Here is a 16,020-nt window from a genome sequence, read left to right on the forward strand (position 1 = left end):
GGCAGTGACTTCTTTTTTAGGTTTGGTTGTGGATTGATATTTAGTTCCTGTTTCAGAATGCGTAAGTACTAGTAGCATGTGGCTGTTGGGGAAGAAAGGAGAAAAAAAAAAAAAAAGATTGTGATAAAACAATGTCATGTTTCTCCAAAGAAAATTAATTTATTTTTGTTGCACCAACAGCAAAGAAAGTGCTGATCGTGTTTGCTCACCAGAGCTCTGGATCATTCAATGCTGCAGCTAAAAATGCTGCTGTAGAGGTTCTGACTGCTCAGGGCTGCACAGTGGAAGTCTCTGACCTGTATGCCATGAGTTTTAAAGCCACTGCTACAGCTGAGGACATCAAGGGTACAGTATGAACTTATAATGGCTGAACAAATATTTTTCAGCAAAATGGTTTAATTAGGATTGACAAATGTTGCACAGGAGAGGTAAAAAATCCTGAGAACTTCTGTTACCTGGAAGAGTCTAAACTTGCATGGGAGCGGGGGAAACTGTCAGATGACATCACAAAGGAGCAAACTAAGCTCACTGAGGCAGACCTCATCATTTTTCAGGTACTGCTGGATATCTGTAATATGGTGATAAATGCTCCATGTTGTATTAACTGTATTCTTTCCTTCAGTTCCCCATGTACTGGTTCAGTGTTCCTGCCATCCTGAAAGGCTGGATTGACCGTGTTCTCACCAATGGCTTTGCCTTCTCTAAAGAGAAGCGCTACAGCCAGGGAATCTTCAAGGTGAGACTTTAATAAGGAAGGTTTTGGTTCAATCTATAATCATGTTTAACCTGTTCCTGCTTTTAGGATAAGAAAGCCATGCTGTCCTTCACCACTGGATCTCTAGAATCCATGTTCAGCCCAACTGGTATTAATGGAGACATGAATGTTACACTGTGGCCACTGCAGGTAATGTCGTTTGTTTTGCCTACTGCAACCACACAACATGGACACATACAAGCAATGGAATTTCTCTCTGCAGAATGGCATCCTGCACTACTGTGGCTTCCAGGTTCTGGCCCCTCAGATCTTCTGGGCTCCTTCTTCTGCTGCAGCTGAAGATCGCAAGCGCATGCTGGATAGCTGGCGCACACGACTGCAGGGACTTCTGGAGGAAAAGCCTCTGTCCTTCATTCCCTTGGACTGCTTTGATGAGAAGGCTTTCCAGTTGAAGCCTGATGTCCATGAGAAGCATTCCAGCCAGGAGTTTGGGCTGACTGTGGGCATCCACCTGAACAAACCACTGCCCCCTCACAGCCAGATGAAGGCTGGATGCTGATGAGATGCCATGTTTTTCATTGTAGCTGCCTTAATGTTTGGAATAAATATAGAACTAAAGTTTGTGCTTGTGCATATTGAATTTTATAAGTCCATAGTTCCTGTGATTGGTTCATGGCGGAGTATAACCAAGGAACCATTGGTTTCTAAATATAAATGGCACCACTTGGGAAGTATGGTAATTTGCTTCTTGGATCACAAATATACTTTCATGCAGGAGGGTTTAGGCCAAAACTACCCCTATGCACCACTGCTTCACTATCATCACATTCTCACGACAGGGGGGGCCTAAATGGGATGCTCTTTTCTCTCTACCAGAAAGGGAAAGCAGTCATTCCTATAGAAACTCAGTGATGCCCTATATGCATGGCTATAGCTCTGTTGAGCAGTTTGATATGAAATTAAAAAATTTTCACTTAAGAAATGAATACAGTCAAAAGTATAAGAGGAACTTGACTTCAAATGATAAAGATGCAGTAACTTGCATTTCATTGTCAAGTATATAATTTGTCATTACACCCACTTTAAATTCCAGTGAGTCTGCCCTGATGTAGACTTGCTGTTCTAGGGCTCAATGGTCCACTCGCCCTATCCACTACATGGTATGTGGTGGACCCTCTGCAGGAAGGTGCAAACAGAGGGTTACTGGTTAGAGGTAGTGCAATGTTTTGGGACTTGAAGGGATTAAATTTTTCTTTCTTACTGGAAGCAGTGTTTTTGAACAGCGAGAGTGTAATCTGATTAAGAAGCTAAATGTTGGAGTTGTAGACAGGGGCACTTCATTCTAAGACCCGGAGCTCCATGCCTTGTTATATGGCATTGTATCGAGTGTGGTTCAGTGGAAAAAGTCCTCTTGCTGTCTGAAAATTTAATACTGAGTTGTCCCTTGTTAAGGCACTTGACCCATTTGGCTCAAGTATGAAGTGCTTTGAACTGTAAGTATGATGAGGAAAAAGATCATCTAAAAAAAAAAAAGGCAAACAGATCTTTAAAATATCTGTGGAAACATACAAAACGCTGGTCAGCAAGTGTAAGTTGATGTTCGTAATTTCAATATTTTTTTTCTGAAAATGATTTGGGAATTATCTTTGTTTCAATACAAATGAAACAACTTTTTAAATTACTTTTTGCCCATTTTATATTTTGAGATGCCTGTATAATTTACGTCTTTTTGTTGAATGGAAAGTACATCATCTAATTCTGCCGGCAGTATCAATGTTGAGCTTGACTGTATTTTCAGTTACATTTTAAACACAACCGAAGTGTTGAAATATCTTTATAATCTTAAAACGTCTGCATGTATACTGGGCTGTTTGGCAAACTGCCAACTCCATCCTGCCTGATATTCAGGGTCTCAGAGTCAACCCATAATGCTTAACCAAATACTGTTTGACATCGAGGTGTCAGAGAGCCTGCCTATGAAATGTTACCCCTTTGGAATAGGCGTGTTGTTACTAAATAATAAATTACACCACATTTAAGTAAGAATATTAGAAAACGATTCAAAACACATTGGAAGAAATCAATGTATACTTAATGTTTTAAAGTTACAATGAATTTATTGACACGGTTTGACACTTCGATTAGCACGAATGCTGAGAAAGAAAGATTTGAAATTGTAGAATAAAATGTGTGATTGTCTGCAGAATAAATTAGCTTTATTAAAAACATCAGTTTTCATTTATCCATCAATTTGGCAATCTATGTCTCATTCTTTTCGAAACAACAGACAAATTACCTAAAAGAGCTTTCATGGGTAATAACATTTACACACACTTTTTAGGAAGGTATATCCATATTTAAAGTGAGAAAATGGAAAGATTGCACAGAGAGGAAATTAATATAAGACAGCAAATACATGTTTTTGTATTTACAATGAATTGCATAGTAAGAAAAAAAAAAGACAATAAGCAATAATTAATCTGAGGGCAGATCATTACCCATTTTAATGACAGGAGCATATAATTTATAGGGAAACACTGATGAAGTTGAGGGACTAGAAGAAAAAGAAGTAGTGGAATAAATATTGCTTAACTTTGTCGCTTATATCACTGAAAAAGGAAGATCGGAAGCATCAAGAGAGACAGGATGGGACTAGAGTGAATCTTTGGAACTGAATGAAACCAGAAGTACATCTATTTAAGAAGCAAAAAACATTTTTCATAAACTTAATCTACATAATATCAAAAAGCAGAATTCAGTGGGTGGACGTTAGACACTCATACTACATTACGGGGGTGGTGTGAACCTGTAAATTGTTTGTGATCCACCAATGTAGAAAAGAATCAGACTAACAGCTGAGAATCTTATCAATGCTGATTGACAACACCTGAGTCAACTTGAAGCCAAACACTTGAGGTACATTAAAGCAGCAGGTGGAGTTCAGCTGCAGATTATCATAAGGCAGAAGAAGAAGCCGCAGAGTGACCATAGCTGGAACCAGCTGTTTCAAAGTTGATCATACTGCCTATGATATAGAGTCTGAGATGGGTAATCTAGTTTGGTCTTTGTTCCTTCAAATATTCATGATGCTGATGAAAATTCAACTTTTAATCTTTAACGGGATCAATTCATATGTTTTGGTTATTATTTCTGATCTAAAAATGGCTAAATCTAGTCCTCCATTTCTTGGTAGGAAAGAAAGTGCTGATCGTGTTTGCTCACCAGAGCTCTGGATCATTCAATGCTGCAGCTAAAAATGCTGCTGTAGAGGTCCTGACTGCTCAGGGCTGCACAGTGGAAGTCTCTGACCTGTATGCCATGAGTTTTAAAGCCACTGCTACAGCTGAAGACATCAAGGGTATAAAACAATCTGGGATGATTAAATATGTTAAGTATTTGCTACCATGATGTCTGACAACCTCTTCCACAGGGGATGTGAAGAATGCTGAGAACTTCTGTTATCTGGAAGAGTCTAAACTTGCATGGGAGCAGGGGAAACTGTCAGATGACATCACAAAGGAGCAAACTAAGCTCACTGAGGCAGACCTCATCATTTTTCAGGTACTGCTGGATATCTGTAATATGGTGATAAATGCTCCATGTTGTATTAACTGTATTCTTTCCTTCAGTTCCCCATGTACTGGTTCAGTGTTCCTGCCATCCTGAAAGGCTGGATTGACCGTGTTCTCACCAATGGCTTTGCCTTCTCTAAAGAGAAGCGCTACAGCCAGGGAATCTTCAAGGTGAGACTTTAATAAGGAAGTCATTGGTGGCATCTATGATCTTGTTTAACCTGTTCCTGCTTTTAGGACAAGAAAGCCATGCTGTCCTTCACCACTGGATCTCTAGAATCCATGTTCAGCCCAACTGGTATTAATGGAGACATGAATGTTACACTGTGGCCACTGCAGGTAATGTACAGTAGTGTTTTGCTGCAATAAACCTACATCTAGTAGAAATGTTAAATCAACTTCATTCCTCTGCAGAACGGCATCCTGCACTACTGTGGCTTCCAGGTTCTGGCCCCTCAGATCTTCTGGGCTCCTTCTTCTGCTGCAGCTGAAGATCGCAAGAGCATGCTGGATAGCTGGCGCACACGACTGCAAGGACTTCTGGAGGAAAAGCCTCTGTCCTTCATTCCCTTGGACTGCTTTGATGAGAAGGCTTTCCAGTTGAAGCCTGATGTCCATGAGAAGCATTCCAGCCAGGAGTTTGGGCTGACTGTGGGCATCCACCTGAACAAACCACTGCCCCCTCACAGCCAGATGAAGGCTGGATGCTGATGAGATGCCATGTTTTTCATTGTAGTTGCCTTAATGTTTGGAATAAATATAGAACTAAAACGTTTGTGTTTGTGCATATTGGATTTTAGAAGTCTGTAGTTCATGTGATTAGTTTACGGGTATAACCAAGGAACCAGTGGATTCTGAATATAAATTGCACTACATGTACTTGGAAAGGATGGTAATTTGCTTCTTGGATCACAAGTATACTTCATTCATGCAGGAGGGTTTGGGCCCAAACTGCCCCTATGCACCACTGCTTCACTATCATCACATTCGCACGCCAGAGGGGGCCTAAATGGAATGTCCTTTTCCCTCTACCAGAAAGGCAAAGCAGTCATTGCTAATGAAACTCAGTGATGCCCTATATGCATGGCTATAGCTCTGTGCAGTTTGACATGAAATTAAAAATTTTTTACTTAGGAAATGAATACAGTTAAAAGAGGAACTTGACTTCAAATGATAAAGATGCAGTAAACCAGCAGAACTTGCATTTAATTGTCAAGTATTTCGTTCGCCATTACACCCTCAATTTCCAGTGAGTCTGCAGTGCAGACTCGCTGTTCTAAGGCTCAGTGGTCAGCCACTTCCTCCAAGTCCACAGTGCAGCTTAGGACAGAAGCAGCCTTTCTTACTAGTTTGTTCAGACTTTTTCTATCCCACTCGGCACTGCCAGGGGCCAATGTTAATTTCAGTGAATGATCATTAATGTGATGCAGTCCGTTGATGCACATTCCCAAGAAATATAAAACTGCATAATCACCACCCTGATAATTCCATATAAGGTGCATGCAGATTGAAGCTTTCCTGACAGCAGAGCAGCAGAGTTACAGGACCAGTAAAAAGCCAAGCACTGGCAAATTACAAGAGCTGTAAATGCCATGGCTGCACTGTTACAGAAGTAAAAGAATCCTTTGATCTGAAAACTGATGGAGGAAAGAGGTGCTAATGTAAATGCTAATTGAGAGTTGAGTAAACAAAACATTCTGCTGAGTCTCCTTTTAGCACTTCAAAAACGATCAATAAATTTATAAAAATTTCTTAAAATAAATGTACCTGCTATTTGAATAACTAAAATGATCTGTCAATGGAATTAATATTTTTAACCTTAATGTAATATTGATATTATGCTCTTGAAATAAGAGAATGTAGTTTTTTTTCTTATAAATGTGAATTGTTTAATTACAAAAACAATTTATAAAAAAATTCAATATAAAAAATGTAATTATATTGCTCTTCTGTTTTAGGATCTTTAAATATCATACAAATCCTTATTTTTCCTTGAAGAAAACCATCAACATGTTGTCCACCTACTAATTAGGCTCTGACTGCTTTGCAAAAGTTTAAGCTTTTTCTATCTTGTGAAACTGTTTGATGACTCTTTCCTGCATAGCAACATTCTCAGTGTATGATTCACAGGTTTACACCTGAGTTCAGTCTAATTTTGTGTTCACCTAGCAACCATTCTAGTCCTGTAAAGAGATGTTCATATTCATCAATTCGGTTTGATTCAATTCAATTCAGTTTATTTCTATAGCGCCAATTCACAACACGTCATCTCATGGCACTTTACAGTTCAACAGATCATCCAGTCAAATTGATTTAAAGTTTTCTGTCTAAGGAAAACCAGTTGATTGCATTGAATCTTTGACTCTAATGCAATCCCTCACACTAAGCATGCTTGTAGCGACAGTGGAGAGGAAAAAAATCCCTTTTAACAGGAAGGAACCTCCAGCAGAACCAGGCTCAGTGTGAGCGGCCATCTGCTGAGGCCGACTGGGGTTCAACGATACAGAAGCAGAGATACAAAAACAACTGTAAAAGGCGGCCCCCGTCTCTGAGCCAACTCCCATGTCAGAGGATGAAGAGAGCACATCGAGCCAGTCACAGAGAAACAAGAATACACTGGAAAAACAGGCCGATCTCCAGTATCTATAAACAGGTGTTGATGGCAGCAGCACAGCTGATATTTCTCTCCAGGATGATGTCATAGCCAAACAGGAAGAGATGAGGCAAAGCTACTATGAGAAAAGGCAGAGAGAGAATAACGTTAAAGATTGAACTAACACATTCTGCAGAGTGGGAGAATAGAGATTAATTAAAGCAGAATGATGAAATGGGGGTCCCTTTGTCCTCCAGAAGTCTATGCCTATAGCAGCATAACTATAGAGATATCTCAGGATAACCTGAGCCACTCTAACTATAAGCTTTATCAAAAAGGAAAGTTTTAAGCCTTGTCTTAAAAGTAGACAGGGTGTCTGCCTCATGGTCTAAGACTGGTTGTTGATTCCACAAGAGAGGAGTCTGATAACTAAAAGATCAGCCTCCCATTCTACTTTTAGAAATTCTAGGAATCAGTAGTAAACCTGCAGATTGAGAGCATTTCATCATCTTTAACTGTGTTTATGTTTCTCTTCCAAGTATTGAAAAGAGACATGTATACTTATACACTGTATCATTTCAAAGTAAAACCTTGCACATACTGTACATGCCAGGGATGTTCTGCACAACAGCACCATCTTGTGACTTGAGCATGCAGCCAACTTGTAGTGAGATGCATAAATCTTTCTGTTGGGGTTTTCGGTTCCCTAAAAAACAGAACTGTACCATATTTAGAAAAAAAAAAACGTATAAATGTTTTATTAGGTTAAGGTCAAATGTTCGCAATATTATTCCACAGACAGTAGTAAAGACAAAGCTTGGCCAGAACTGTCCTTTATTTTATTTATTTAAAGGAGTTGGTGACCCTACCCTTCCATGTCCAATTACTGAAATGTTTTCAATGAGGACATTACAATCAGCTCTGGTGTCAAGCTAAAATCAAAGCCTCCTATTGTTTTTACTAAATTCTTCAGATCACTTGTCTACATAATTTTGTGATTTTTAATAGTCTTCATTTTATTGCAAATAAACATTTTTTTCTAATTCTAAATGATTAGATAAAGTGGAGCTGAGGTTCTTTCACACTACTTGCCAATATCTTTAAATCTATACCATAAGACCAGTGGGGGGCAGCATTATGCCAAGACAGCTCAGAGCCTGACAGAAGTTTATCAGAAAAAGGAGAAGAAAAAAAACTCACTTCCATCACCAGAATTGGCTAATTGAGTCTAATTGAAGACACATGTGTCAGCTAATGTACAAACAATGGAAGTGTATAAAACTGGCAAAAGGTTTTTCCTCTACATGAAGCAGCTTTGAGTTTGTTTTATCTTTTAAACTGCCATACAAGATTGAGCAGCTGGTAAAATGGGTAATGTAAACCGTTTTCCATTTCCTCACCAATTTTTGTGCTGTTGGGGCATTTCCTTTGTGCTTAATTTATTTAGGATTAACAAATAAAATGCTTTTGATATCAAAGGTTGCTAAATCTAGTTTATGTCTTAGTAGGAAAGAAAGTGCTGATTGTGTTTGCTCACCAGAGCTCTGGATCATTCAATGCTGCAGCTAAAAATGCTGCTGTAGAGGTCCTGACTGCTCAGGGCTGCACAGTGGAAGTCTCTGACCTGTATGCCATGAGTTTTAAAGCCACTGCTACAGCTGAGGACATCAAAGGTATGACTGGAAATTGTCTGATCAAATATGTCAATTACCTAATATTTAAAAATTCCTGAACAGGGGATGTGAAGAATGCTGAGAACTTCTGTTATCTGGAAGAGTCTAAACTTGCATGGGAGCAGGGAAAACTGTCAGATGACATCACAAAGGAGCAAACTAAGCTCACTGAGGCAGACCTCATCATTTTTCAGGTACTGCTGGATATCTGTAATATGGTGATAAATGCTCCATGTTGTATTAACTGTATTCTTTCCTTCAGTTCCCCATGTACTGGTTCAGTGTTCCTGCCATCCTGAAAGGCTTGATTGACCGTATTCTCACCAATGGCTTTGCCTTTTCTAAAGAGAAGCGCTACAGCCAGGGAATCTTCAAGGTGAGACTCTAATAAGGAAGGTTTTGGTGGAATCTATAATCTGTTTAACCTGTTCCTGCTTTTAGGACAAGAAAGCCATGCTGTCCTTCACCACTGGATCTCTAGAATCCATGTTCAGCCCAACTGGTATTAATGGAGACATGAATGTTACACTGTGGCCACTGCAGGTAATGTACAGTAGTGTTTTGTTGCAATAAACCTACATCTAGTGGAAATGTTAAATCAACTTCATTCCTCTGCAGAACGGCATCCTGCACTACTGTGGTTTCCAGGTTCTGGCCCCTCAGATCTTCTGGGCTCCTTCTTCTGCTGCAGCTGAAGATCGCAAGAGAATGCTGGATAGCTGGCGCACACGACTGCAAGGACTTCTGGAGGAAAAGCCTCTGTCCTTCATTCCCTTGGACTGCTTTGATGAGAAGGCTTTCCAGTTGAAGCCTGATGTCCATGAGAAGCATTCCAGCCAGGAGTTTGGGCTGACTGTGGGCATCCACCTGAACAAACCACTGCCCCCTCACAGCCAGATGAAAGCTGGGTGCTGATGAAGTTTCATTTTCCATTGTAGCTGCTTTAATTATTTGCTGAAATAAATTCTAACTAATCATCCTGTGTGTAAATCGAATGTCTAAAATAATTTTTGTAGTTGCCCTGTCTAAAATGGCTAGAGCAGACCATTTGCCCAACTTGAGATGTGTCAGTTTCTTGACCCATTGTTTATGAGCATCTAATTTGTACTTTTTTGTGGACAAATTCAGGAATACGTTTCTTTATGACCCAAACCAGCCGTAACTCTCCTCTTTGCTTTCCTGCCTTTGATCTCTACTTATTCACTGGAAAGCAAAGAGTGGAAAAACTGAAGTTGCTTGCAGTCGTCTTGGTACATTCACGGAGGCGTGCCAAAAATATGCCGACGTGTCATTGGCTGCAACAAGCAATTTTATGCTGTGAATATAACTCGGTGTGTGTAGCAAAATAAGTATTTGAACACCCATCAGGTACAACTCTGACCTTTGAGAACTACTAGTTGGCTTCCAAAATTTCCACCTCAACTCCATTATCCTATATTGGATACCGAAGTACAGTATTATGCTCCATTAACAGACTTATTTCATTGTGATTTGTATAATTGTAAATAGACTTTTATTGAATATGCAATGAGATGTGCCTATTTTCTACTAGAAATTGTAATCTACGATTCTATGAAACAGCAAATGTGTATCGAAGTGATAAATTTATCTTTTAAAATTCGAAAGCCCCCTGAAAATTAGAAAATCGTTTGATACTGTAGTGCACGTATTGCACAGCCTATGATGACAGTGGGCCGCTGTGACAGCAAATCCCATATTTTATCCCATTTTTAAATAAAAATAATCATTTGAGTCAAGCTTAACACACAAAAATAAAGAAAATCAAAGCATAGATGCCTTGCAGCAAGAAGGTTCCGGGTTCGATTCCCAGCCTGGGGTCTTTATGCATGGAGTTTGCATGTTCTCCCTGAGGAGGCGTGGGTTCTCTCCGGGTACTCTGGCATCCTCCCACAGTCCAAAAAAATGACTGTTAGGTTAATTGGCTTCTCTAGATCCTCTTTAGGTGTGAGTGTGAATGGTTGTTTGTCCCGTTTGTCTCTGTGTTGCCCTGCGATTGTCTGGAGACCTGTCCAGGGTGGACCCTGCCTCTCACCCATAGAGAGTTGGAGATGGACACCAGCACCACTCACCACCGCAGCTGGGATAACTGTGACAGAAATTACTGGATGGAAATATATACCCACTGACTTTTCATACTGCTGCGGTCATAACAATGCTTTTTATAAAGGGTGGAAATGTGAATTCTATCATCCTGAACTTCTTCCTTCGGCTTTTCTTTGGAGTAAACAAACTGAGAAACGCATTTCTGTGTATCCGCTCAGGGCCAACCAGAAACATCACTACACCCTGAAAATCAGCACCCGCCTGGGCCGAACACGCTACAAGAAGCAATTCATGTTCCTGTACAGGTGAGACTCCATTCATCAATTCATTCATCCATTCATTCATCAATCCTTTTATTCATCATCCATTGATTCATCCATTCATTCTTCCATTCATTGACCCATTTGTTCATTCATTCATTCACCCATCCATCCATCCATTCATTCATATATTCATTCACCCATCCATCCATTCATTCATCCATCCATCCGTTCATTTATCATCAATAGTTCATCCATTCATTCATCCATTAATTGAGACATTCGTTCATCCATTCATTCACCCATCCATCCATTCATCCATATATTCATTCACCCACCCATCCATCCATTCATCCATCTGTTCATTCATCAATAATTCATCCATTCATTCATTGAAACATTCGTTCATCCATTCATTCACTCATCCATCCATTCATCCATATATTCATTCACCCATCCATCCATTCATCCATCTGTTCATTCATCAATAATTCATCCATTCATTCTTCCATTCATTGAGACATTCGTTCATCCATTCATTCACCCATCCATCCATATATTCATTCACCCATCCATCCATTCATCCATCTGTTCATTCATCAATAATTCATCCATTCATTCACCCATCCATCCATTCATCCATATATCCATTCACCCATCCATCTATTCATCCATCCATTCATTCATCATCAATAATTCATCCATTCATTCATCTATTCACCATATATTCATTCACCCATCCATGCATTCCTCCATATATTTATTCACCCATTCATTCCCTCATTCATTTATCCATTAATTAATTAATTCAATCATCAATTAATTCATCCATTCATTCTTCCATTCATTGACCCATTTGTTCATCCATTCATTCACCCTTCCATCCATTCATCCATATATTCATTACCTCATTCATTCATCCATTCATCCATCTATTAATTCTTTCATCTGTTTATTCATTCATTAACCCATTAATTCATCCGTTCATTGGCAGGCTAATTTAGTTCACAAACTGCCTAAAGTAGTTTATTTGAGCCTGAATAACAGACGTGCACCTAACAGTCAGATTGATTTATTATTTGATTGTTGCTTTAGCTAAATCACTAAATTGTTAAATAAAGAAATGATATCAAAGGTAAAAAATATTAATAAAGTAATAACATTTCCATATATAGTATTAAATAGTTACTGAAGATTAGAAACATTTCATTAGTTGATGGATTTAGATTTGTTTTAATTGTCTTCCTTGGGAGATTTTTTTTCTGTGCATTTAAAGAAACCATGGCTACAGACACCTGGCCTTGCTGCACTAAAGTCTCAGGGTAGTTCCCAGGTTAAATTATGAACAAATGTTCTAGGAAACCAGATTTACTCCTAATTAATTTCCATCACTGCTGAAAATATGGATGCTCAATACATGTCAGTCATTTTGAAGCGTAAGATTTTCTTTGTCAGGAGGGAAAGGGGAGCAGATTGGTCCTGTGGTGTTTTGCTGAGACGGTGACAGTAATGAAGCAAAGGATTGTGGGTGTTTATATTAAGTAGAGCAGCGATGGCATCACAGTGGTTGGTTTTCCATGATGTCAAATAGGTCAGAAATGCATACAGGATACAATGATGGTTATCATGCATTATCAGCCATAATGATATATAGACATAAATCTTCCGAATAGTGAAAATGAAAAGAATAAAGTTTTCAGTCGGGTTATATGTCACATAACAACAGAAAGTCTTTTAAAGATGTTTTAATCTCCTCAGACTCTGTAGCTCTGACTCAGCCTTTTCAGTGTGTTCTGGCCTTTAGAGGCTAACTGTTTCCATTTGTGTGCATCTTCTGTTTTCTCAGAGCGCCGTACTTGTTGCTTTTAGTGACGCTTTAAATCTCTGATCTGCTTTATTGTTTTTAAACAGCTTTTTAAATAAAGTTGTGCTTTTTTGTGTTTGCAGGGACGACCTGGTTGACCTGGTGGGCTCGTACCAGTTTGATGATGAGAAGACCGAAGGGCTGGACGTGTTTGCCAGGGATCCGTACATCCTTGGGTTCAGGTGCCTAAATACAGGTGAGAGATGACTTGTGGTAATAAATGTAAAATTATCTATGCAAAAATGTTTATAAGCTTGATATCTGTCTGATCTCCTCCCAGTTCTGAAAGATCTGGTGATTATCCCAGTTCACACCAAACCAGAGGACTCGGACAAGGAGCTGGACAAACTCTACGACGTCTTTGTTCATGTCAAGAAGAAGTGGAGGACTGATTTTTTTTTTTTTTTTTTCGTATTTTATATGCTCTAATAATCCCAGAGGGAAATTACTTCTCTGCATTTAACCCATCCCCTTGGGGAGCAGTGGGCTGCCATTTTTTGTATGTTTTGATGTAAGGACTCAACAAAACAAAACTGCTCATTTCTATAATGAGAGGAAAGGGTTGCTCTGTATTGATGGATCTGCTCAGATTCATCCTGAAGATGAATTTACCATCTGATTAATCAGATATCTGCAGCAGATCAGAGTAGACCTGCACAGATCAGTCTGTCAGTATTGGTTCTACCAACAGCATCCAGCTAAGGAGACTTTAATTAGCTAATTTAAGAGAATTAAATAGAAATAAAGATTGACAAGAAAGAAAAAAAAGATAATTTATTTATTAATGGAGATATATCCATACATTTTCCATCACGCTTATATCTGGGATCGGAGGGGTGCTGGTGCTCCAACTGTGTACAGGCGAGATGTGGGGGTCCACCCTGGACAGGTCTGCCAGTCCATCGCAGGTTTTTATTTCATCATTTTATGAAGGCCAGTTAGTTATACGTCAGACTGAACACCTAAATTTGGCCAATAATATATAAACGGTCATCTGTCAATCAAATGTTTCGGTCATAGCATCTTGACTGTATGTCGCAACTAATATATCCAACGGTTAATATAAGAAATCAGAATCATTTCCTTTCCCATTGAGTTCCGTCCCAGTGTTCACGGGGATGGACGTCTGTGTCTTCGGCAGGCGTAGAGCTAACAGAACTGGCAGCGTTGCGAGGCAAGGGCTCAAACATGTACGGCTGTAAGCCTTCTACACCAAACCAAGCTTCTGCTGCCCTGGCGTCCTCTTCCACAACATCTTCGTCTCCGCTTTCCTCCTCTAAATAAAAAATGGATGACGGAGGAGACTCATCCACGACCTCCGACACTAAACTCTCCTCCTCTTGCATGTTTCCGCTGTCCATAGCGTTCCTTGACAGTGTCGTTTCTAAGTCACCAAATGGCTGCAGGGTGTAAACTGAAGGAGGAACTTAACCTGGAACTGTCTGCTACAAAAGCATTTTAATAAAACTGCTATTTTGGGTACAAATACTCAAATGAATATAATAATAACATGGTTAAAGCCCAGTTAAGCTGGCCAATATCAAAGGCAGGAGCGGAGTGCCATGAAACAAAATGGAACAAAAAAAAGACACTTGGAACAAGATCATTTATATTTAAAATAAGAAAAAAACTATTTTATTGTCTTATTTTAAGTGTAAATCATCTTAACTGAGTAAAAATCCTCATTCCATTGGCAAATCATCTTATTTACCTACTCAAATTATTGGTAGACACACTTCATTTAAGACATTTTGACTTTTTGAATTTCTAGATGTTTTTTGCAGTGTAACATGTTTGATATTAAAGAGATGATTTAAGCATGCTAAAACAAGCCTATTTATTGGATGAAAGAGGATCAGGATTTCAGCTTCTTCCAAAACTTGCTTCAAAAACAGTTTAAAACTAAGTAAAAATGTCTCTCAATTCGTGTATTTGCTCTTAATTTGAGAAGCTAAATAATAAAATCATCTGCCAGTAGAAGAAGGATGTTTTGCCCTTAGAACATGATTATTGGATATATATATATATATATATATATATATATATATATATATATATATATATATATATATATATATATATATATATATATATATACTATTTTAAACAGATTGTATCTTATTGCTGCTCCCATAAAGGGAAAATGCACTTATTTGAGAAAGAATTTACTTAATTATATTTACAGTTTGGCAGTGCATTTAGTTAGTTAATTTTGTCCAACTTTCATTACGTTAAAAATGAACAATAACAAGTATAGCAGCAATTAATAAATTGATTTTAAAAGCATCCCTATTGCAATCTTAAATCCTGGGTTAAAGCTTGTAAACATTTTTCCTTAGGTAATTCTGCTGGCTCCTTTTTTTTTTTTTTGCTGAAAGAAAGGGGCTAAGAGTGTAATTATATTTAACAAATCAATTTCACTTCCCCATAAGGATTCCTCCCTGTGATTATATCCCACTTTTACTTCCTCTGCAGGCCTGATCGATGCGATGAAAGGTGTTGTGATGGGTGAAGACGGGAATCTAACCCTAACCCTGAGAAAAGGAAATCTGCTCTTGGAGCGGGTGAAGCTCAACCTGGAGATCCAGATCCTCCGGTTGAGGGTTGCTGAGATGACCCGTGGGAATGTAGTTTGGCCTAAAGACGTCAGATCGATCTGAAAAACACTCAACATAGCCATGAACTACAATAATACTGGTTATCTAGTTGTTACAGTGTGTGCTGCTGGTTACCGTTTGAACTTCCTCAAGTCAAACTGGCAAAGGAAAGAATTGGTCCAGAAGAATCCAAAGAAGGAATCCTTAGCCAGTCGTCCCTCTGGAGCTAGCACCTGACGGGAGAAGTTATTTTTGCATTTCAAGAAGGCCAGAGTAAAAATAGATCAACTTTGGACAAAGCTGAGCAATGAGTATAAAAGTGAAGCAGTTGCCCTAAAGATAAAACACCAGATAAGAAACACCCACAATTACTTACTTTACTTCACTTTCAGCAGCGTCTTTAGCCGGGCGTACACTGTGCGATTTTTTTGCCCTTTTCAGGGCGACTTTCCAGTCGTAAAATAATTTTCCAATCGGGCCGACTTTCAGCCTGATGGTGCGTGGTTTAGTGTACAGGGGGTAACAAGGGCCGATTAGCCTCTAACGACCACCTACCCCTCAGGAGTAGTAAGGTCAGGAGAAAATCAAACATGTTTGAAATTCAGTCTGCCGTCATAAGGTTGTCGTGGGCAAATCGCTCAGTGGGCAACAAGGATTCTTCTTCTTCCTCTCAGATGAAAAC

The 16,020-nt window shown here is 39.1% G+C and overlaps 4 protein-coding genes across 4 annotated transcripts; all 4 read left to right on the top strand.

Moving 5' to 3' along the window:
• On the top strand, nucleotides 1-1,326 carry LOC119797633 (ribosyldihydronicotinamide dehydrogenase [quinone]-like). The gene is made up of 6 exons (XM_038306783.1): nucleotides 1-61; nucleotides 181-345; nucleotides 424-554; nucleotides 623-736; nucleotides 803-904; nucleotides 978-1,326. The coding sequence occupies exons 1-6, from the start codon at nucleotides 58-60 to the stop codon at nucleotides 1,272-1,274; spliced, it is 813 nt and encodes a 270-aa protein (XP_038162711.1). The 5' UTR covers nucleotides 1-57; the 3' UTR covers nucleotides 1,275-1,326.
• Nucleotides 1,327-3,677: 2,351 nt separating this feature from the next.
• On the top strand, nucleotides 3,678-5,017 carry LOC119797617 (ribosyldihydronicotinamide dehydrogenase [quinone]-like). Its single transcript, XM_038306767.1, has 6 exons — nucleotides 3,678-3,763; nucleotides 3,909-4,073; nucleotides 4,146-4,276; nucleotides 4,345-4,458; nucleotides 4,525-4,626; nucleotides 4,702-5,017. Exons 1-6 carry the CDS (start codon nucleotides 3,760-3,762, stop codon nucleotides 4,996-4,998), a joined length of 813 nt encoding a protein of 270 aa, XP_038162695.1. The 5' UTR covers nucleotides 3,678-3,759; the 3' UTR covers nucleotides 4,999-5,017.
• A 3,092-nt stretch (nucleotides 5,018-8,109) lies between these two features.
• On the top strand, nucleotides 8,110-9,530 carry LOC119797619 (ribosyldihydronicotinamide dehydrogenase [quinone]-like). Its single transcript, XM_038306769.1, has 6 exons — nucleotides 8,110-8,251; nucleotides 8,389-8,553; nucleotides 8,617-8,747; nucleotides 8,816-8,929; nucleotides 8,995-9,096; nucleotides 9,172-9,530. Exons 1-6 carry the CDS (start codon nucleotides 8,248-8,250, stop codon nucleotides 9,466-9,468), a joined length of 813 nt encoding a protein of 270 aa, XP_038162697.1. The 5' UTR covers nucleotides 8,110-8,247; the 3' UTR covers nucleotides 9,469-9,530.
• A 1,277-nt stretch (nucleotides 9,531-10,807) lies between these two features.
• LOC119797632 (deoxyribonuclease gamma-like) lies at nucleotides 10,808-15,401 on the top strand. The gene is made up of 5 exons (XM_038306782.1): nucleotides 10,808-10,922; nucleotides 12,825-12,937; nucleotides 13,022-13,152; nucleotides 13,603-13,630; nucleotides 15,217-15,401. The coding sequence occupies exons 1-5, from the start codon at nucleotides 10,909-10,911 to the stop codon at nucleotides 15,399-15,401; spliced, it is 471 nt and encodes a 156-aa protein (XP_038162710.1). The 5' UTR covers nucleotides 10,808-10,908.
• Nucleotides 15,402-16,020: the final 619 nt, after the last annotated feature.

The sequence above is a fragment of the Cyprinodon tularosa genome, unplaced genomic scaffold, assembly GCF_016077235.1.
Source record: "Cyprinodon tularosa strain WSP-4 unplaced genomic scaffold, ASM1607723v1 ctg590, whole genome shotgun sequence".
Taxonomy (NCBI): domain Eukaryota; kingdom Metazoa; phylum Chordata; class Actinopteri; order Cyprinodontiformes; family Cyprinodontidae; genus Cyprinodon; species Cyprinodon tularosa.

Coding starts and splice junctions, on each gene's coding strand:
- LOC119797633 (XM_038306783.1), top strand. Junction 346..423: donor TACAGCTGAGGACATCAAGG/GTACAGTATGAA, acceptor AATGTTGCACAG/GAGAGGTAAAAAATCCTGAG. Junction 905..977: donor TTACACTGTGGCCACTGCAG/GTAATGTCGTTT, acceptor TTCTCTCTGCAG/AATGGCATCCTGCACTACTG.
- LOC119797617 (XM_038306767.1), top strand. Junction 4,074..4,145: donor TACAGCTGAAGACATCAAGG/GTATAAAACAAT, acceptor CCTCTTCCACAG/GGGATGTGAAGAATGCTGAG. Junction 4,459..4,524: donor ACAGCCAGGGAATCTTCAAG/GTGAGACTTTAA, acceptor TCCTGCTTTTAG/GACAAGAAAGCCATGCTGTC.
- LOC119797619 (XM_038306769.1), top strand. Junction 8,748..8,815: donor CAGACCTCATCATTTTTCAG/GTACTGCTGGAT, acceptor TCTTTCCTTCAG/TTCCCCATGTACTGGTTCAG. Junction 9,097..9,171: donor TTACACTGTGGCCACTGCAG/GTAATGTACAGT, acceptor ATTCCTCTGCAG/AACGGCATCCTGCACTACTG.
- LOC119797632 (XM_038306782.1), top strand. Junction 13,153..13,602: donor ATTTTTTTTTTTTTTTTTTC/GTATTTTATATG, acceptor AACTGTGTACAG/GCGAGATGTGGGGGTCCACC. Junction 13,631..15,216: donor TGGGGGTCCACCCTGGACAG/GTCTGCCAGTCC, acceptor CTTCCTCTGCAG/GCCTGATCGATGCGATGAAA.